General features: G+C 51.5%; 3 protein-coding genes across 7 annotated transcripts in view; 1 reads left to right on the plus strand and 2 right to left on the minus strand.

Annotated features, from left to right (window-relative positions):
- Positions 1-917, minus strand: part of Tubb1 (tubulin beta 1 class VI) — a 15,443-nt gene extending 14,526 nt beyond the window's left edge. The window contains exon 1 of the mRNA XM_033767009.1: positions 900-917. The gene's annotated coding sequence lies outside the window, so the exon portion shown is untranslated. The remainder of the gene's footprint in view (positions 1-899) is intronic.
- Ctsz (cathepsin Z) lies at positions 2-8,226 on the plus strand (the record flags this gene model as incomplete). The annotated part of the gene is made up of 6 exons (XM_010628831.1): positions 2-21; positions 378-541; positions 4,063-4,242; positions 6,178-6,328; positions 6,650-6,815; positions 7,696-8,226. Coding segments are annotated over 6 exons (792 nt in total), but the record flags the coding sequence as incomplete, so codon positions are not given.
- On the minus strand, positions 8,143-20,363 carry Nelfcd (negative elongation factor complex member C/D). Of its 5 annotated transcripts, none has more exons than XR_781094.1 (16): positions 20,291-20,353; positions 19,214-19,252; positions 16,966-17,084; positions 16,647-16,756; positions 14,837-14,946; positions 13,577-13,684; positions 12,800-12,952; positions 12,502-12,632; positions 11,739-11,904; positions 11,353-11,487; positions 10,890-11,029; positions 10,075-10,189; positions 9,567-9,662; positions 9,436-9,487; positions 8,873-9,002; positions 8,143-8,783 (listed from the first exon to the last, which is right to left on the minus strand). XR_781094.1 is itself a non-coding variant. In XM_010628760.1 (16 exons), exons 1-16 carry the CDS (start codon positions 20,348-20,350, stop codon positions 8,749-8,751), a joined length of 1,785 nt encoding a protein of 594 aa, XP_010627062.1. In that variant the 5' UTR covers positions 20,351-20,353; the 3' UTR covers positions 8,143-8,748. The 5 variants fall into 5 exon arrangements, 4 of the variants coding, with proteins under 4 accessions (XP_010627062.1, XP_010627061.1, XP_010627063.1 ...); XM_010628760.1 differs by having other exon boundaries at positions 9,347-9,487; positions 16,966-17,081; XM_010628759.1 differs by having other exon boundaries at positions 9,347-9,487.
- Positions 20,364-20,471: the final 108 nt, after the last annotated feature.

Consider the following 20,471-nt stretch of genomic DNA (forward strand, 5'->3'; position numbering starts at 1 on the left):
GCTGTCGCAGCTGGGGCGCAGGTGGGCGCGAGGCCTTGCCTGGGAGGGGAAGGGCCGCTCCTGGGGCTGGGCCCGCGCTCCCACCTTGGGGCTCCCGGGACCAAGGTGCCTGCCCGCCCAGACCCTCAGAGGTCACGTCTCGCGCCTCCGTTTTGGGGGTCACTCTTCACACCCTGGGGGAGCTGGGCCCCTGGGCCTTGCTCTGGGAGCACCCCAGCTTCCCTCATTTGGGGGTGCCCGCCTCGCTTCCCCATTCTGACAGCGGGGTGTGACGGGCTCGGGATGACCAGACTATGCTCCTGCACTTCGGGGAACGGAGGAGGGCCATGGCCCCACGAACCCCACCACTGACTTTGGAGGTGTTGGTCTCTTCCCAGGACGTATCCCCGTCCACACGAGTACCTGTCCCCGTCGGATCTTCCCAAGAGCTGGGACTGGCGCAGCATGGATGGTGTCAATTATGCCAGCGTCACCAGGAACCAGCACATCCCCCAGTACTGTGGCTCCTGCTGGGCCCACGGCAGCACTAGTGCCATGGCAGGTGGGTGACATGGGCCCAGGGTCTCACCATGGGTTCTGACCAGACCGTGGGTCCAGAAAGCCAGCCCTGGCTGCCCCCAGGGTCATTCTGAGGTTCTCCCCTGGCCTCCCCTGACAAGGCAAGAACGGCAGGCTAGAATGGGGTTGGAGCTCAGGGGCAGGGGGCTCCCTCATTACTCTCTCCCTCCCAGATCTTGTGACTTCAGCCATTGGGATGGAACCAGAAAAGCAAAATCACTGAGCCCCAACCCTGTCCTTGGGGACAAGGAAGTGAAACTGCTTCTCAGCAGCAGTTCAAGTTCAAGATCAGTTCTGCCTTGGGCTTGAGTGAGGCCTGCAGGCTGTGGCTCCAGCCTTACCTCATCACTGTCCCCAGCCTGGCCATTTTTCTTGTCTGGACCTTGATCTGGTCGCAGTGAGGGCAGGGAGGAAGGGAATCTGGAGGCCACAACCTCCCAAGGGCTGCTCTGCCCAGGCCAAGGAGAGAAGGCAAATCCCAGAAGCCCCAGGCCTGTCCACAGCACATGGGAGGGACCCTGGCGTCCCATGGCTGCCAGGGTTCCAGGATCCTGAGGAGGGACTTGCCTGGCTGGGAGTTGGGGGAGGAGGGGAGCAGGTGCTGTCTCCTCCCCTGGTTTGGCATCTCTCTGGCCAGGCCTGTTGTAGGTGTGGCCTGTGTTGAAAGGATTAGCAGCTATACCGAGGCTCTGGGGAAAGAACTCCTGTGTGCACTATCTTATTTAAACCTCTGGCTGCCACGATAGCACTTAGCAGGTGAGGAAACAGTCTTCTTGGGGGAGGTGGCAAGACTTGGCACGGTGTGAGTGACAGCTGGGATTCAAGCTCAGACGCCTAGGGCAGCTCGGGAGGATTCCTGTTGGGCTGGGGTCTGCATCCCAGAGCTGACCGGCTCTGGCTGTGGCATCTGGCAGAGTCTCCTGGAAGCCTGACTGTCTCTGGGGACTGACGAGGAGCCCTGTGAGGGCCAGAGCATTACTTGACCCTTCGGGAAGGAAGCCGAAGGAGTGCAGACCCCTTTGATTGGGTCTGTTAGACCAGGCCTGGTGGGGCTGACACTGGGGAAGTGAAAGCCTCAGCGGGGTGGGGTGAGGATGGTGGGAGATTGCAGTGTAGGAAAGAGATGGCTGCTGCAGGCCTTGTGTGCCTTGTCCCCCCCTCGGATGGGTCCTGGGCCCTGGCCGCGTGTCAGTCCCACATTTTTGGAGTAGAATCTCTCTCGGGGAAGAAGGCAGCTTCTCTTTCTCCTTGAAACTCTGACATTTTGTTCAGCAGCAGCCAAGGCCCATGCTTCCTCTTTCACTGAGAAGACAGAAGCCACCAGAGGGGACTTCACGTGGGGCTGCCAGGCAGCCGTGGGGTCAGAGCTCTCCTTCCTCCTGTCCCTAGAGATCAAGCATCCAAACCTCTCTCAGAGGCCACCCTCCCTGTCGCAGGCCACCATCCTTCAGCTAGTCTGGGAAGCCCTCTCACCTCCAACAGAAGTGCCTTGATCCCGCCCTACCCCACTTCCAGAGTCTCCCTCTTCCTGTTTTTCTTCGCCACCCTGGAGCCCATGCTGGCCTCACTGTGCCCGCCAGTGCTCCTGCCATGCTCGGGGGATGACAGCCTCCTCGTGGGCTCTCCGCAGTCACCTCCCCTAGGAAGGAGAGGGAGCCAGGAGGGACAAGGGAGGAGACACCTGGTATAGGATTCGCCTTTGGTGTTTGGGACAGCCCGGCTAAATGGTAGCTCACTGTCTGGATTCTCTCCCCGTTGTGGCCCCTCAGAGCCCTGCGGACTTTGTCCCATTCCGTTGTCCTTATCCTGTCCCAGTGGCATTTCAGAGGAAGCCCTCCAGCGTGAGCCCCACGAGGCAGAGCTCAGGTCTGCTTTCCCCGCTGAGAACCCAGTGCTCAGCACGCATCCGGTGTGACCACACGTGTTATTCCAACTACTCAGGTGGCTGAGGCAGGAGGGTTGCAAGGTTGAGGTCAGCCTGGGCTACTTAGCAAAACCCTGTCTCAATTTTTTTTTTTTTTTTTTTTTTTACAATGGGCTGGGCATGCGGCTCAAAGGTATAGTGCTTGTTTAGCATGTAGGAGGCCCTGATATTCATTCAAAATACCAGAAAAAGAAAAGAAAAGAAAGAAACCTGCTGACGAACTAGGAAGATGAGGAGGGATGGAAGCGGTTGGACTTTTGGGCTGGCCATGGGAAGAGGCCTGGTACTGCCCCAGCCCATCAGTGCCGTTGAGACTGGACCCCCAGGGGTACGTGGTGGGACGGTCCAGCCAGGCACTGCCCGGGCCATGGCCACTGTGACCTGCAGGCAGGGAGTCAGTGAGAGGACTGAAGGGCCCTGCCAGGGCTGAGCACAGCTAACGGGCCCAGGCAGGCGATGCCCCAGAAGGCTGGAGCAGCCACTCTGCCAGCCAGCACTAGGAGGGTCAGAGCAGACGAAGAGGAGAAGTGGTTGGGACTGGCCCCGCGGAGGTGGGGACCCTGAGCACAGCAAGCCGAGCAGTGCTGCTGCGAGGCAGGCTGGTGGGGGTGTGGTGCTGTCATCCCTGAGGGGAGCTGCTGAAGCGAACGGGAGGAGGGAGGCTGGGGCTACATCCCAGGGAAGGAAGCAAGAGGGGCCTGGGCACGGAAACTTGGACTAGGTAGTGGCAAGGTGAGGCTGCTTCTGTGCTTTTCAGCAGCATGCCCAGCAGGGTCATCGGGTAGGAGGTGTAGGCTCCAGAAGGCCCTGGGCTGGTTGGGTGGGCAGACTCGGGTACCCGGGAGAGTCTGGGAGGTGCCAGGGTGGGATGCAGGCTGGGAGAGGCTGCTCCAGGCTGGAGGTAATGAGGGGAAGGGAAGGGGGGTGGGAGCTGCAGGCCACGAGGCCTGAGGTAGGTGGCTGGAGGTCTTTTGTGACACTGTCCCAGAAAGCGGAGAGCAAGATGGCCCTGGACTGGGCAGGACTGGCAAGCAGGCCTGGGGCCTCTTCGGGAAGTAGATGAATTGGCCTCTGGAGGGTGCCATGGCTGCCCTTGGCTGTCTCTGGCTGCCTCTCAGCCAGACAGTGTGGCCTTGTGCTCTCAGTGTGCTCAGGGACTAGGTCCCCGCCAGCCTTGTCCAGTTCCCTGGAGGGCATCTGTCCCCTCAGGTGTCCGCTCCACGCCCTGGGCTGCACCTGCTCACAGAGGTGTCTGCTTCAGCCTCTCTCCAGGTGCCCGTCCTGCCTTGCATAGCCATCCCACAGTCCTCCAGCAGGTGCTTCCTGGGGACCCACAGAGCTGGCCCTTGTGGCACTTGTAACCAGGTGGTGCAGGCAGAAACCACAGGGCCCGAGGAGGGCGAGGGCAGGCCTCGGAGCACCACGGCTGAGGTCCATGCAGAAAGCCCGCCAAAGGGCCGTGAGCCAGAGGCGGGAGGGCAGGCAGGTCCCTGTAGCTTGGCGTGGGTGCCTGTGCCATTAGGGGAAGGGGTGTGCATCACTGACTGGGGTGGCGCTGACCAGGGTGCTGACCATTGTAGATCGCATCAACATCAAAAGGAAGGGTGCGTGGCCTTCTACCCTGCTGTCAGTGCAACACGTCATTGACTGCGGCAACGCAGGCTCCTGTGAGGGGGGCAGTGACCTGCTGGTGTGGAAGTACGCCCAAGAGCACGGCATCCCTGATGAGACCTGCAACAACTACCAGGCCAAGGACCAAGGTGGGTCCTGCTGATGCCTCCCACTTCTTCTTCCAAGCATGGTGTGGCCATGAGCCCAGCCAGCCCCCAGCCCTGTGCTTTTTACTTCATGGCTGGGACCCTGGGGAGGGCAGGTGAGAGAATGCAGCCCCGGGGAGTGAGCCCCCAAAGATCCACCTCCAGCCTTGCCCTGGGCCACCTTGAGTGTGGTGAGGCTGGGGACAGATAGCTGGATCCTGTGGGCCTTGCTGAAACCTGACGACAAAGGCTGGTGTGGAGAGGTGTCAGAAGGGCATTCACTCCCAGGCCTCCAGCTTTGGGCAAGACCAGACCAAGTGCCCCTGTGGGACCTGGGTGTAGCGTGTGGGCTCTGACATTGGGAATTTTGGTGGTTTTATGGGCTCTGTAGGGGCGGGGTGCACGTGGCAGTGGAGGGAAAGGTTCGTCTTCTAGGCAGAGTGCAGAGTGGGCGAAGGAGCTCGAAGCTGGCAGGCCCAACTAGAACACAGCATTGGCCCGGTCTCTGCCTCAGAAGGGAGGGCCTGGAGTCCCTGTAGCTGCACATTCCTTTTAGGCTGTTACCTTGGAAACTGAAGGAAAGGAAACGCCCAGACCCAAACCCAACATTGGCAACTCTAAGCCACTGGACTCTCAGATCTCCCTCATAGCCAGTGCGGAGAGCTCTAGAAGACTCAGAAGGCATCTAAGACAGGAGTGGGAAATGAGGTGTGGAGGGGCCTGAGAAAGATGGCTGCCTGCCCTGTGCCCTGAAGCGGTGGAGGATGCTCGCCTCCTTGCTTGCAGGGTTTCTTCACCTTGCCTCCTGGGTGTTACCGCATAGCCAGAAATGGCTCTCTAGACTGGTGGGTTAAGTGCTTTGTGTAGCTGAGGAAACCCATCAAGGTCACATACCTGAGAACAGCGAAGGTGAACCTTTGAGTGCTAACAAACAGCTCATGGTGGCCTCCCTGTCCTAGGTTTGCTGCCACCGCCCAGAGGAAGGACTGGTGGAGGGTGGAGGGAGGTGGCGACTGCCCTGTGGGACTGGGTGGGCCCTGGGGCCATGTCTACTCCATTTGACTTCCAGGCTGATGTTCTGCAGCCAGGGCCAGGCCCCTCTCAGCCCACCAGCCTGACAGCTGGCTAGAGCTCATCAGAAGCCTGTCTGCAGTAAGCAGTCTCACCTGATACTTTTGTAATAGCCAACGTAGCCGCAGATCCACAACTGGCCAGCTGTGCTAGGCACTGGGCTTTGGTGTCCGAGGGACAAATCAAACCCAAAATTTGATCTGCAAGGACTTTACTGTCTTCGGGGAAGGCTTAGACAGATGTGTAACGTAAGTAGTTAACTGCAAAACGGTAAAAAGACACGATAGGGCCTGGGCAGGCCGGGCAGGTAGAATATTCCAGGGCTGTGAAGAACACAGCAATGGAGCAGTGTCAGGCAGAACAAAGGTTGTGGGGTTCTTTCTTTCCCTTTTCCTTCTTTGTCCTCCTCCTTCCCTCCCTCTTTTCCCCTCCTTTCATTTCTTCCTCCTTCTTTCCTCTTAAACCAAAACAACATGAAAGAACGTGTATTTTTTTAACCATATGTATCAGCCTATTTATTCACTGGCCAGCAAGAGTCTCCTTAAGTTCCCGGGATTTAATTACATTCAGCATTCAGCTGTAAAGTATTGTGAGAAGGTTCTCCTAGTGTGAAAAGGCAAAAAGGAACTTCCTCAGAATGCCTACTGTGTGCCGATTACGGTTTTTTTCTCCCTCGGCCTGGGGAAGGCTTCCTCTAAGTCCTGTGCAGCCGACAGAGGAGTGTCATCACACAGCAGCTGAGAGCAAGATGGTTTCTGTTGTCAGCTAGTGAATGCTGGGCTCACCTAGAACAGTGGAGAGGATCTGGGTGCGCCTGTAAGCAGGTTAGTGCGGAGGCTCTCATGCTGACCTCTTGCTCTCCCCCAGAGTGTGACAAGTTCAACCAGTGTGGGACCTGCACAGAATTCAAGGAGTGCCACACTATCCAGAACTACACACTCTGGAGAGTCGGCGACTATGGCTCTCTCTCGGGGAGGGAGAAGATGATGGCAGAGATCTACAAAAACGGTCCCATCAGGTGAGGAGATCTGCCCACTGGAGTCCCGCCAGGTGAGGCCATGCAGGGCACGTGTGCGGGCATGCACACCCATGTCATTTTTACTCACTTCTGGCCAGTTTGACTTCCTTAGCTTGAGCTACAGCTCCCACATACCCTCACCTTTAAGGTCACTTTTCCCAGAAGTAAACCCAAGCCAGTAAGTGATCTGCCTCTGTAGCAGCGTGTGCAGTGTGCAGAGAAGCCCCTGCAGGAGCCTGTACTGTGGTAACAATGCGAGTGCAGCCGAGTGCACGTGCTGGACCGACACGTCTCTCCCCTGGGAATTCTGCTTGTTCACAGCTGTGGTATAATGGCAACAGAAAAGATGGCTAACTACACCGGAGGCATCTACGCCGAATACCATGAGGATGCCTTCATCAACCACGTCATCTCTGTGGTTGGATGGGGTGTCAGCAGCGACGGGACAGAGTACTGGATTGTCCGGAATTCGTGGGGTGAACCCTGGGTAAGACATTCTCACTCTCAAGGTGGACTAGGTGGAGCCCACACTTCCCTCTCAGTGGTGTTGGCTTCCGGCTGAGGACTGCAGCTACCAGCTTCTTGTTGGCCATTTCTCAACCCCAGCAGGACACCTGAAGCCAGACCCTTTACTATGTGGAGCTATCAACGTCCCATGCATTGTAGGATGTTTGGCAGCATCCCTGGCCACCAGCCCCTACCTGCCACTAGTTGTTCCTCAGCCGGTATCGTGAGCAAGCAAAGCTATGCTCAGCCTCCCCAAGCCCCTGAGGTGAAGCAGACCCAGGTGCAATGGTTGCATGCTGCCTTCTGCACTTTTGGAATTTCCTAAGTAACACTAATTTTTCAAGAATACTATTTGAGTTGGGTCACAGATCAGGAGAGGGCTGGGGAGATAGCTCAGTGGCTCACTGCCTGCCTGGCAAGTGCAAGGTCCTGAGTTCAATCCTTGGTACCCACCCCCATGTATATATATATTTATATATGTCTATATCCAGGGAAGATAAATGCCATAGCTGATTTTTAAAACCTAGTATGAGCCATTAATAGTTTAAGACCCAGAAATTATGACGAAATAAGGAAAAGTAGTAAACCAAAGTGATGAAATGGATTAAATGCCCACAGGTGTATCAGTAGGTACATAAGTCAGGAGCCAACATGTTTGGTCACACTAATTAGCTATTGGGATAGGGCTCTGGTGTTAAATATTTACCAACTGAAATACCTCACAGAGGCTCACGGGAAGAGTGACGGCAGCTGTGCAGGGTGTGCAGACACATTTCCTGCAGGGCTGGGCTGAAGGGCAGAGGCCAAGAGCAGGGGAGGGGCTGCACGTGAAGGGGCTGACGCTGCCTTTCCCCCTCCAGGGTGAGAGAGGCTGGATGCGGATAGTGACCAGCACCTACAAGGACGGGAAGGGCGCCAGCTACAACCTGGCCATTGAGGAATCCTGTGCATTTGGGGACCCCATCATTTAGGGTGCATGTCTCTCGAGGCAGTTTTCTAGATAGGCCATCACGAAGCCGATGGCATGTTCACGAGCCTGATGAGCAGGACTGGAGCACACTGGACACCTGGACGCCACTTTCTGGATGAATGGGCATCCTGAAAACGTGACAACAGGCGTCTTAGAACGCCGCACAGCTCCGCCTCCGGACAACCGTGTCAGCCCCCAGTGAAGAATGACCCTTGAGACACGAAGCATGTGGCCTCAATTTCCTTTTTTTTTTTTTGGTATTTCTTATTAGCAACCATGGTCTATAAAATGGCATTTAAGAGGTAAAATGGTTCAGACTTATCACTGGTTCTTCTGTAACCTTAGAATCAGTGTGGAGGAAGGGAGGGAGCAATGTCAGATTACCCAAGTGATAAATAAAACACCTGGCGTCACCCAAGGACTCGAGCCTTCGCGTGCCTTATTTATAATGAGAACATAACATCAGGGCCTACACCTTCCAACTAGCAGAAAGGATTTTTAAAAATTTATTTCGCGGTCTTAACAAATTGAAACAATCAAAAAAAAAAAAAATCAACCAACCAGTTTGGTTCTTCTGAGCAAACTTAAGTCTACTGAAAGCAGTTCAGCAAAATGTCTCAGTTTCTGAATTCCTAGCATCCTCGGCTGACTGGATTTGTCCTGAGAGGTAGTATGAGCCCAATTCCTGTGCTAAGGGAGATGAACACGGCACACAGGACGTAGGAACAATACTGGGTTGACAATAAAGAGAAGGGACTGTCCATAATAGCAGGTTCTCACTTACACCGCTGACATTTTCCTCTGAAAAAATTATCCATCACCCCCCCCCAAGCAGATCCCACATCCAAGATGCTCACTGAGCCTTTTCAAACAGCAGCTTCCTGAAAGGGTCCTAAACAGCCAGGTCCTAGGAGGTTCTGCTTCAGCCTGGGGATGTTCTGATTCAGTTCACCATGATGAAGTTAGACTTGCAGTGAGCTACAGCAAGAGACACAGTCACAGCTAGAATCAGGAGGGGAAAGGTGACAGGGACCACTGCAGCAAAGGGACATTCACATAGGCCTCACCAATAAATTCTGTCACGGGGTCATGTTCGCCTTCTGTTTTGATGGTGCCTGCAATGCTATCATTTTCCAAGATGGGAAGGAAGAGCTGCACGAAGTCCGAGGTGTATGGAGGAGCAATGACATCCAGCACCTGTGTGTGGGGAAAGCAGGGGTTTCTCTGCCTGACAGTGTGGAACACCACAGCAACTGGGTGAAAAAGACGTAGTCTGGAGATCAGCCCCCCGCCCCTCTGGCTTCCCTGGTGACAACATCAGTGCCCAACGCTAAGGTACCAGGGTGGTAATGTGGGGAAAGCATATAACACAGTTCCTACAGGTAGGAGGTACCCAGCAAAATTGCTATCTGTCATTACCACCTCCATGATTTATAGAAGCACAGTTCTCACAGTCAGGCACAAAATGAACTAAATTAAGTTAAAAAGGGCACTGCTAGTCTAAAGAACAAGAAACACGAAACCGATGGTGCATTGCTAACCTCAGTGACAAAATAGCGAATGAGTGAAATGTCAGTGTCCAGCTTCTCCAGACACTTTCGGATGTAACTGACAACAGGAAGTACATAACCTCGACTCAGCAGGTGAACCATCCGGTCCAGCAGGGTCTTCTTCAGCTCAAGCTATAGAAGAGCAGGAGCAGAGGAGCTGGTCAGAACGGGGTGGTCCCCCAGCCCCAGCAAGCCCTGTGGGGCCACTCACCTGCTCCATTACGTCCAGCTGGGAGTGCTCAGTCTCAAAGAGCTTAACAAGCAGCTGCAGAACCTGGGGGTGCAGGAGCTGGTGGCAGGTGCTGATCTATAAACAGGTCAAAGGGAACCTCGCTGAGAACCATCAGGTCTCCAGGCTCCTTCTCAGAACACAGAGAACGACTGTCATTGTCACAGTTACCAAACGTTATTGCTGAGGGTGAGTCTTTAATGCCCAGCTTCTGGGCCATGCTCATCTCTTCCATAATGTTTAGTAGACACTAAGAAACCTACACAGTCAATACAAGTCCTCACTCAGGATAGAAATAACTAGTTTTTTTGCTTTGTTTTTGGGTACCAGAGATCAAACGCTTGCAAGGCAAGCAGCAGAACCACTGAGCTAAATCCCCAGCCCCGAGAAAGAACTAGTTTTGGACAGAGTATCTACCAAGCTCACCAACATGCACAGGAAAGACACAGACTCACTGCATCTAACACAAGTGGCCCCTCTGGCCGCATACCTCGTCCAGCAATGCCAGGTGCACTGGAGTATGGTCAGTCTGCAGCTGGAAGTACCTGGGCTCTGACACGGTCCAATCCACCCATTTCAGCACCCCCATTGCTACCACCGGAAACCTGCAGGTAATCAGGCAGAATGCCTCCTTTAAACTGGGCAGGAAGAGTGCCCAAACATGCCACGAGTAAGAACAAATTCAGAATACCCATCAGCTCCCCATTTAGTGTGTGCTGCCAGGAGTTGCTTACAGTGGAAATGCCTCTCACAGGTATACAGCAAGCAGCAGCCTGAGTCTCCTCCCTCCGTTCATTCGAACTGCTTTACTGATTGAAATGGAAGACTGTTCCTGTGAAACACTCTTGAGTCTGCCGGGACCAGCTCAAGTTTACCTTTACTTAGCAAACGTTTCCTTCGTCCCCAGTACAAATAAAGGGAGAAAAGACCTAAACTGCTTGGAGGAGGCACTATTTCTAGGACACACATTTACATAACTGGCATAATCATTAAGTCATTTCTACATAAGCCACACTTTGCTACTTTATCACTACAAATGGATCCTTTCTTGGAAGCAATTTTTGTAATTCTGGATGGTTTTCCTTTTACTAAATCTAACCTGTGAAGATTTACTGAGCAGATTTCTGCCCAGTAATCACCTGAAAATTACTTTTGCCGCTAAACCTGTTTAAATTCATATGTTTAAAAAAAAGCAAAACCAAAACAATGCATAAGTTCCCAGGAGCTTGTTAGGGGAGCTTTTCATATGAAAACCTGAGCCACCTGCCCTGAGGATTCAGTGTGGGAATCGGTTCCACTGCTCACCTAATGCACTGATAAAGTGTGCTCAGTTCTGCCACCAGTTCAGATGCCCCTTTGTTCTCATTACAGCATAAATTGTGCACGGTCTCCACAGCTTTCGATGTTGACTTCAGCTCATCTTTATTAATGCTCACCCGCTTGTTCTGAAAACACATGCACGGTGCATCCTGCTGTCAGGTACCCTGGCATTGGCCGCTTCTCCCAGCAGGTCCCCTTCCCTATCTCTGAAGTCAGAGATCAAGTTAACTGTCTAACTGCAAAGTAACACACAGTATGAAAAACCAAAAGCCAATGAGACTGGAGTTTGTCTCTAGCTTAGACAGTTTCATTTCTTTGCACAAATCTTATGCACAAACAGAAGGAACATTTCTAACTCTAGGGAGGATCGAGTTCTTGCAGCCCAAATTCCCCAGTAATACCACAGCAGAGGACCCTTGGCTCCTCAAAGTCCACAAGAGCTGACTACCTTCTTCCACGTCTCAACCACACTTGCTGCATAAGCCAAGATGTGGATGTACTTGTGTTTGTGGTCCTGGTTGATCCGGGCGCCTGGTTTGAAGAGAGACTGCATGAACAGGTCCAGGAAGGCCGGAACCCGGATCTGAGAAGCACACACCAGAAGGGGGCTGGCAGGAGGGTGAACATGTACACTCACACTCACCCTGCAGGGCTCTGGAAGCAGGGGGTCCACACCAGAAGGCTGACATGTGAGAGGAAGGGTGAGAATGATGGAAACCTCTCCATTTCAACTGGGATTTGCGTTCACCGCCTTAAGAGAATTAGGGAAATGCAAAGCGACCCTGCCAATTAGCATTGGGGTGTCTCAGCTTATTAAAAGCAGAGGTCACTTACGAGTTCAACGGGAGGAGGGTCCATGCTTGTGAACATCTTGAACAGGACTGTGATGTCTGCGGGGTTCAGGGCTCCTTTGGACAGCATAGCCCCAAGGGCCTGGCAGGCACGGGGGTACGAGGCAGCTGTGCCCAAGGCCAGTGTGATCTGACTGGCATCATGGCCTCTTGATGGAAAAACGACACAGCTGTCACCAACAAGCCAATTTTTTTCCATTTTTCTTTCTCTCTTTGCTTTTTACCATTTAATGCCTCAAATTATTGAGATTTCTTTCTCATATTTCTGTCCTTCACTGGTTTTCTGACTAAATGACATGAAAACACTTAGAGCAAACTGGAAAAAATTATTCCAATACAGCTTGCAGATGTGATACAGGAAACCACACATTTTTAAACTCTTAATAAGATCTATTAGTAGAAGGAAATAAAGTTAGTAAGAGAAAACTGCTCTACCAGATAGACTACAGTATAACGATCAGATCAGTGAGTTACTACCCTAAAACTCTCGTTACTTGCTATTGAAGACCCAAACATAGCATGGGCTACCCAGCCAGGGAATTAAAGAATAATCAAGTACTTTACAAAATAGTCATCAAAGCAAGAGTCTGAAAGGCAAGTTCTCCATGTGAATTAAAAACTACCCCGACTTCCAGCTCTGCAGGATACAAATTTACCTAGATGTTAGAACAGAGGGCTGGAAGCCTGGCTGTGGACTAGGGACAGGGGCTTCAGGGGAAAGGCAGGAAGCAGAAGCACGGCCTCACTTCTCCTGGGCAAAGCGCTGCACCTCTTGTGCGACTCTGCGTACCGCAGAGCCGCCCTGCTCCTCCTGAGCCAGCACGGACATCATGGCCTGGGCAAACAGGTACGTGTGCTCCCCGTGGCACACCATCTTCTGGAAGGCGACAGGGAGACAGAGTATGGGGTCTCAAAGACTAACAAGTACAGAGAAAAGTTCTCAGGCAGGGAAGTTACGCTTGGTGCAGGAAGGGGCTTTTCACGCTTGAAACCCAAAACCCCAAATAGCATCTTAATCCAAGATTTACAAAGTAAACAACTTACAGCAAACTCGGGAAGATTTTTTTCAAGGTTTTCTTCTCCTCCGTCCAAGATTGTGGCTAGTGAGGTTCGAAGCACTCTAGAGAACACTTCCAATTGCTGACAAGCAGTGGACACGCTGGTGATCTCCCCTTGGTACCCTGCATCGGAAATCAGCTGCCACACAAGAACAAGTGTCAGAGTCCAGCGACTCCACCTTTCAGGGCAGTACGGCTGGCCAGTCTGTGGTGAGTTGGGTACCCAACCTTTACTGCCTTTACTGTGCTTCCTGCTTTGCCACTGTCTAGGCCATGACCCGAGGTCACCACCTATGCAGGGTCTCTATGGGTAGGAGGAAGCAAAGGAGCAGGCACACTTACAGGTTCGTAGAACACATACTCATTCTAAACAAGTCCCTGTTAAACCTAAAACAAAGCCGGGTGCGGTGGTGCATGCCTGTAACCCCAGCACTTGGGAGGCTGAGGCAGGAGGATCGCTGTGAGTTCGAGGCCAGCCTGGGCTACACAGTGATTTCAAGGCCAGCCTGCACTATAAAGTGAGACACCGTCTCAAAAAGCTCATTAAAAAAACAAAACAACCCTAAAACAGATTCATTGCTTTCCTAAAAGGACACATACAAATCCTATGCTTCCCCTTTTCAGTGTGAGGCTTACTGAAGTGAAGCAACAAAGACCTTCACCAAAAGAGCATGTGGGATTTGTCAAAGGGAACAGACCACCAGATAAACAAAACTGTTCACATACATTGTGTTCTTTCCTCTGCCTCCAGAGTTCTTCCTACCTTAACGGTAAAGTTAAGCATCAAACAGTCTGGATGAGCTTCAGCCAGCTTGTAAAAAAGATCTCTCCAAGTGGTGTGTGCAATCATTTGTTCAAGCCAAGCTGGGGTCTGCCAACAAACACACAACAGCAAGGTGAGAGGCCTGGCTTCAGCCTGCGTGAAGAATGCACTCCACAAACAATCACAGGACGCCCTGGCTGGAAGAGCCCCCGGGGGCGTCCGGCCGTGGAGGAAGCAGACCCGCAGCTGGTCACGGCCACAGTTAGCTGAGTGGCAGGAGGAGCCCCAGACCCCAGCCCCAGCTTCCGCAAGCCCCAACTCAATGTGAGAGGATGTGGAAGGACACCTCCCAGGAGACCAGAGTTCCACGGAAGCACATGTACAGCAGCACTGCCTCACACGCACAGTTAACTCAATCAGCTGTACGCCTTTGGCAGGAGAGAAAAAGGCAATTTGAATTGCACAGGTGGCCATGAAAACATGACGGTGGACCTTTTCGAGCTCTCAGTGGTAATGGCCACTGCAGCACCCATGCTATAGGTTCATCCCCGAGCTAGGCGCTCCAACAGCGTGACTGACGGATGGGCACTGCACTCTGGACCTGTTGTCCTGTCTGTGCCAAGGCCAGGCTCCCCGTGGCTGCTCCCAGACACCGCTGAGCACAGCAGGGCTCCTAAGGCAGCCCTGTCCCAGGAGACACAGGTGACAAGGGCTCTAAGGGCTTGCCGGCTCGCTGGAACCCGCTGAAAGTAGCACATGGCTCTTCCTACCAGCCTCCCTTCTGTCCTTTGGAGCCTTCAGTCAGATGTGCACCCTGGCTTCCCAGCCTCCTCCACACTTAACCACTTTTCCACATAGGGTCTGCACCATTATCCCCACAGGTCTGATGCTGTCTCAGTGTCTGCTTCTCAGAGGACCCACAGCGTCCACCCTTTCCCAGAGCCACACCCTACAGTCTGTGTGAGTTAGGTGACAATGGGCTGTACCTGCCTGGCCTCAGCACTGGGAGCTCCTGTATGCAAGCACCTCACACTGCAAGTGAAGCAGGTGGTTGGGACCAGAGCACCCAACTCTTAGTGCTTCTACAATATATCACACACACCATTGCACACATGGAGCTAGCAGAAGGCCCTGGGATGTGCTACTAAAGAACAGTATCCCCAGGCCAGGGACGTAGCTCAGTGGTGCTGCACCTGCCTGGCAAGCACAAGGTCCTGAGTTTGACCTCCGGTTCCAAAGAAAAAGAACAATATTCCTCACCTCTCCTTCTTCTGTGAAAATAGAATCTGCTTTGCGCGGGTCAAAATGTTTGATCAATAAACTCTTCAAGTGATTTTCCACAGTTTCCTGAACCTGCAGTGGCTCAACACCTGAGAAAAAAATGAAAGCACTTAATACAGAAAATGGCAACTTCTGAAGCCATTGTATTCTTTCAGAAAAAGCCATGGCAAAGTCACTCTAGAAGCCAAATAGCACAGAATTGTTTCTAGCCACTTCTAAAGGAGTCAAGATTTTGGACCTCTTAAAAAGTTACTCTGGCCGGGGATTTAGATCAGCAGTTCTGCTGCCTGCCTTGCAAGCATAAGGACCTGAGTTTGATCCCCAGTACCAAACAACAACAACAAAAAAACAATAAACATTTTGGGCTGGGGATTTAGCTCAGCAGTTTGGTGGCCTGCTTCACAAGCCAAGAACCCGAGTTCGATCTCCAGTACAAAAAACAAAACAACAGTTATTCTGAGCTAGGCACGATTATACACCTGTAATCCTAGGCTGAGGCAGGGGGACATTAGATTCCAGCCTGGGCAACTCAATGAGACCATGTCTCAAAATAAAAAATAAGGCCCGCAACCCCAGCACTTGGAAGGCTGAGAAAGGAGGATCTCCGTGAGTTCGAGGCCAAGCCTGGGCTACATAGTGAGTTGCAGACCAGCCTGAGCTATATATAAGACCCTATCTCAAAAATTTTTTTTTAAATATATAATTAAAAAGGGATTAGGATGTAGCTCAGTGTGAAAGTCTTGGGTTAAACTGCAGTATTTAAAAAAAAAAAAAATCCATTCAATGGTAAGACAGCAGAGTGGAGCACACAGAATGGTCTTCCTCTCCACATGGGAAGGTCAGCCACATCTTCAAACTCTCACTGTGGACAAAGAACCAGACATATAGAAAAATGGAAAACATACCCTGCTCCACAGAAGAGAGCAGATGTAGCCGAGAGACTTACTTGGATCTAATCACTGGGGCAGCACTCGACTTGTTTCCGGACAGTCCTCACTTCACGGATGTCATCTGTACCCGCTCAGTGGATTTACAGTAAGGCTCCACTTTGATCATATTAGCTAAAAGCCACAGCCACAGCTGGTCTTAAATTATCCATCATTTGCTGCTTGCTATAAGAGGCTTCTTGAAAATGACACACTCAACACACACTGTCTCATTCTACAATTCTACAACACGCCAGGGAAAGCCACCCAATGAGAATCATAGTTGCAGGCTGTCTGTAAACCTCAATCACTGAATCAAAGAGTCAAACACATAAAACAGCTAGGAAGTTCAACTCTTACTTATACAAATCTTAAACATCAGGAATGTAAAGGGCTGGGGATTTAGCTCACTGGCACTGTGCCTGCCTTGCAAGGGCAAGGTCCTGAGTTCCATCCCTGGTACCACAAAAAAAGACCAAACAAACAAAACAAACAAAAAAACAAACACAAAACAACCAGGAATGCAAAACTGCATTGTAATGATCCAAAGCCCTATTAAAAGGGAGTCGGGGGCAGGGATTTGGCTCAGTGGTTCCACCACCTGCCTTGCAAACAAAAGGTCCTAAATTTGATCCCCAGTTTAAAAAAAAAGATTGCTGAATTTTAAGCTGGGCGTGGTGGCGCACGCCTATAATCCCAGCACTCAGAAGGCTGAGGCAGGAGGATCACTGTGAGTTTGAGACCAGCCCAGGCTACATAGTGAGTTCCAGGTCAGTCTCAACTACATAGTGAGACCCTGTCTCAAAAAAGGAAAAGGAAAAAGGACTGGGGGGACCAGGTAGGACAAGCCGCTCTGCAAGTACCTGTCTGAATGAGCCACTCAGCCAGCAGGTTCACAGTCTGGGCCACAGCAGTGTAGTTCTCAGATAAGAGCTGGATGACGTTCTCCGGAGACCCTCCAGCCTGAAAATACCTGGGGAGAGCAACAGAGCAGCTGTCACACTGGCCTGGGTGTAGATAATCTGGGTTGGACAGGGAAGTAAGGAAGAAGGTAATTAGTTTTCAGATGTTTTAAATGAGGAAACTCCAGAAGCCTTCCGTTTCAAGAAGGTTATCTTCTGGGTCATTTCACAAAACTCTCAACTATCCCCTCCCCCATGCACAAACACTGCCCTCACCTACCTCTTCAAAGTGTTGAAGATGGAGGGCTCCATGATATAGTCCCGGGTGGAAAACTTATGCAGACATTCCTGCTGCACCTCTGCATCATCTTCTCCTTCTCCAGAATCATCTTCCTGCTGCTGGGGAAGGCCAGGAGCCAGGGCAAATAAATACCCTGCAGTCTTCCCTTACACCTGTATAACGCTGTCCATCTGAAAATGTTCCCCATACAATTCTTTTTTTTTTCTTTTTGATACAGGGTCTCACTGTTTATCCAGGCTGCCTCTGAATTCACTATGTAACCCAGGCTGGCCTTGAACTCTGGGTGATCCTCCTGCCTCAGCCTCCCAAATGCTGGGATTACAGGTCTGCGTCACCATACCCAGCTAGTTTTATTTGACTTCCGTGACTATCTCATGAAAAAAGGCAGGAGGAAGGGTGAGAAGCTATGAAAATGGGATCCAGAATCATACCAAGTGGGATGTATAATCCCCTTGGTAAACTGTACTGCAACCACCCAGGCCACCTCACCTGAGTGGCCAGGTCCCCTTCGGTTGGCTGGGAGGATCCCATTAACTAATTTTTGGAAGGGCCAAACACTATACCAGACATTTATTAAGAGTTCAATAGGTATTAGCTACTTTTATTGCTGTTACTATTTCATACTAATCATTTTATGCTTTCAACAAAGATTAACATAGTGACTCTTGAAGGTCTGGGCTGTCAATTTAGTGAGGAACTAAAAAGTGCTAACCTGCTTCACTTCAGCAGGCCTGACTGGGTTCCAGTCTTATTTCTGAGAGGAAGCAACCTTAGGCAGGCTGCTTGACCTCTTGACAATCATGTGAAACCAGCTTCTGGGCAAACGACTAACTTGGGCCAGGGACCAGTAAATGTGGCCAAATTCCTGTTTTTTTGTAAATAAAGTTTTATTTACACCTATTTTAGCTCGTATCGTCTATGACTAAAACTGTAGAGTTAAGCAGTTGTGGCAGAGGCCTGTACAGCCTAGGATATTTATTAGCTGGCCCTTTATAGAAGTTCCGCCACTGTAAATAATCTGAAAGCAATGTTTTGGAAGCAGACGGAGCATGATGGCTTCACTGAAGACCAAGGAAGTCTTTTCTGAGAGTATTTGTCACAGAAACCTTGAGGAAGGCCAGACTTCAACCTGAACCTCATTTTCACGTGTCTGTCTGCTTGAGCTTCTACCCTGGGCTTCCATTTCCTGCTACTACCTTTCGCACTGTACATCTACCTGCTCACACATCAGGTCTCATTCTTAAACTCCAGACTCATGCATACAGTAGTCTATTCTCATTTCTACTCAACACGCCATTAGTACAACACACTCCTGAGGTCCAACATTGATTTTGTCCTTCACTGATAACAGATCTTCCCACAAATCATGTTTTAGTACAGGGCCCTTCTACCTATTACTTTGGAGTCATCCTCAATTTCGCCTCCCTCATCCTACCGTTACCTGCAGTTCCAAAGACCCAACAACTCCTTCTCCCACACATCAGCCCAATTTGGCCCTTCTTTGCATATTTACCTTCATCTTCCTTACTTCTCTAATGCTCATAGTAGCAATAGTCCCCATATGCCTCTGCCTCCATCATCCTTCCTTGCAATTATCTTTCACACTGGATGCTACAGTGAGCTTCATGAGCCACAATGTCCTTGGCTCCCTATCTCCTTCAGAAGTATCCAAGCGCTAGCCTGACCTTGGCCTTCCCACTTGTTCACATCTTACGACTCCCCTTGTTTAACTGCAGCCAGGCTAATCTATTACAGTTCTGGACTTAACAACATGGTGCCTCCTTATACACCTTCCTGTCTCTCTAAACCATGTAAAATGCTGTCAAGTGAACACAATGGCGGTCATCAGCTATCTTTCCAAATCCAGCTAATGCTACTAACTTCCCCTCATCTCCCTGAAGTTTCCCTCTTCCAAGCAGCTGGAAAGAACATGAAATAAACATGGAGCCCATCTTTCTCATCAGTAAAAGCCCAGTTTGGTCAGTGGGCCAAATCAAGGGCATGATTAAAGTTCTCTAAACATGAGACTTCCTGACCAGCCTCAGTGAGGTCTAGGCGTGGCTCTGCTACTCTTAACTGCATATGCTGGGGCAAGTAACTCAGGTGCTGTCTACAAAATGACAGCACAGCGTTCGGCGTCCCAGAGGTGTGCTCTAGTTCTAACACTTTATAACTCAAATTCTCATGTGACCACCAGGCTAATCCAGACCTTTTACATTTTTCTCACCTGGGGCTCCTCAGCTGTCAGCAGTTTAGTGAAGTAACACTATGAGACACAAGAAACAGGTTTGGATCCCCATTTCTTAATTAGTTTCGTGACCCTGGGCAGGTCACTTAAGTCTTTTTGTCTCACTTCTTTCACTTATGAGAAGAGTATACCCAACCGGAAATCCTGAGTACGGAATGAGAAGATTCATGAAGACACTCAGCGCAGACTCCTGATTAACTAAGCCTGACTCTATCCCTTCCACTAAAAGTTCCCAATGCAGTGGGATGAGGCAACATGAGAATCTACTCATGCCATGCCATGCCCTGCCCAAATTCAACTGGTCAGCAGCTCTCCAAGGCCTTTGGGAATCTGGTCCCTCAACCTCTGCCCCACCAAGCAACGGCCCCCTCAAGACTTCCTTTACTTCCAGAAACAATCGGCATCTTCAGTGCCCTCTCAGCACCACCCGGCTCGAGGAAGTCAGTCCCATGTAATCCTTTATTCCTTCAAAACAAAATCTTGGTTCCTGTTATAAAGTTACACTCCCAGGATCCCCGGCACAGAGCAGCTAGCTGTATGGCAAAGGAGAGCCTCCTCTGAATTCCCAATCGTCTTCAGAGGCGAAGAGAATGCTGCCCCGGGTCCCACCCCAAACCTGGACGGTCAAGGAGCCAAGATCCTTTCCGTCGTCTAATCCAAGGATAGATGGAGTTAGTCCAAAATGCCGAAAAGAGTTTGATTTACCCCACAGCAGAACTCAAGAAGTTCCACTTTCCTCCTCTCGAGGGGTGCTGGGATTGCAGGCTGGAGTTTGTTTCACTTTGTTTAAAACTGTGCAGCTCCGGGCTCTCTGCCCCACCTTAGAGTTTGTATCCCACCCGCCTCGGAGCAGGAAGTGCCAATGCCTAGCTCGAACACGTCCGACTCGTCAGTCTTCGAGTCCATAAGGGACAACCAGCGTGGGGAGACTGAGGCAGGCCGGCTTACGCCCCCCGGACGCCCCAGCCCGGTCCTCTAGGTCCCGGCGAGGGCGGGGCTGGCCCGGTGGCGGCACGGAAGGAGTCCAGTTAGAGGGCGCCCGGCGCCCCCTCTCACCTGGCCGCCGTCTGCCTCCTCACCCCACTCAGCAGTATTCCCGAAGTAGTCTTCGGCCATGATAGCACCGGGCCTGCCAGGCTTCGTGAGTCCTCCCCGCGCATGCGCGGGGTGGTTCTGGGCGGGAGGACGCAGGCGCCCATTGTTGTCTTCTTAAAGAGAAAAGCTTTCTGCAAATAAG

The sequence above is a fragment of the Fukomys damarensis genome, unplaced genomic scaffold (assembly GCF_012274545.1).
Source record: "Fukomys damarensis isolate Sample0158 unplaced genomic scaffold, DMR_v1.0_HiC HiC_scaffold_22, whole genome shotgun sequence".
NCBI lineage: Eukaryota > Metazoa > Chordata > Mammalia > Rodentia > Bathyergidae > Fukomys > Fukomys damarensis.

Bases quoted from the DNA above. Each gene is read 5' to 3' on its own strand.
- Nelfcd (XM_010628759.1), bottom strand. From the start codon at position 20,350: ATGGCCGAAGACTACTTCGGGAATACTGCTGAGTGGGGTGAGGAGGCA. The intron at 16,757-16,965 runs GTAGGTGAGGGC...TGCTCTCCCCAG, and splicing joins ATCTTCAACACTTTGAAGAG to GTATTTTCAGGCTGGAGGGT. The intron at 9,488-9,566 runs GTGAGTGGCCCC...GCTCTTCTATAG, and splicing joins AGCTGGACGTAATGGAGCAG to CTTGAGCTGAAGAAGACCCT.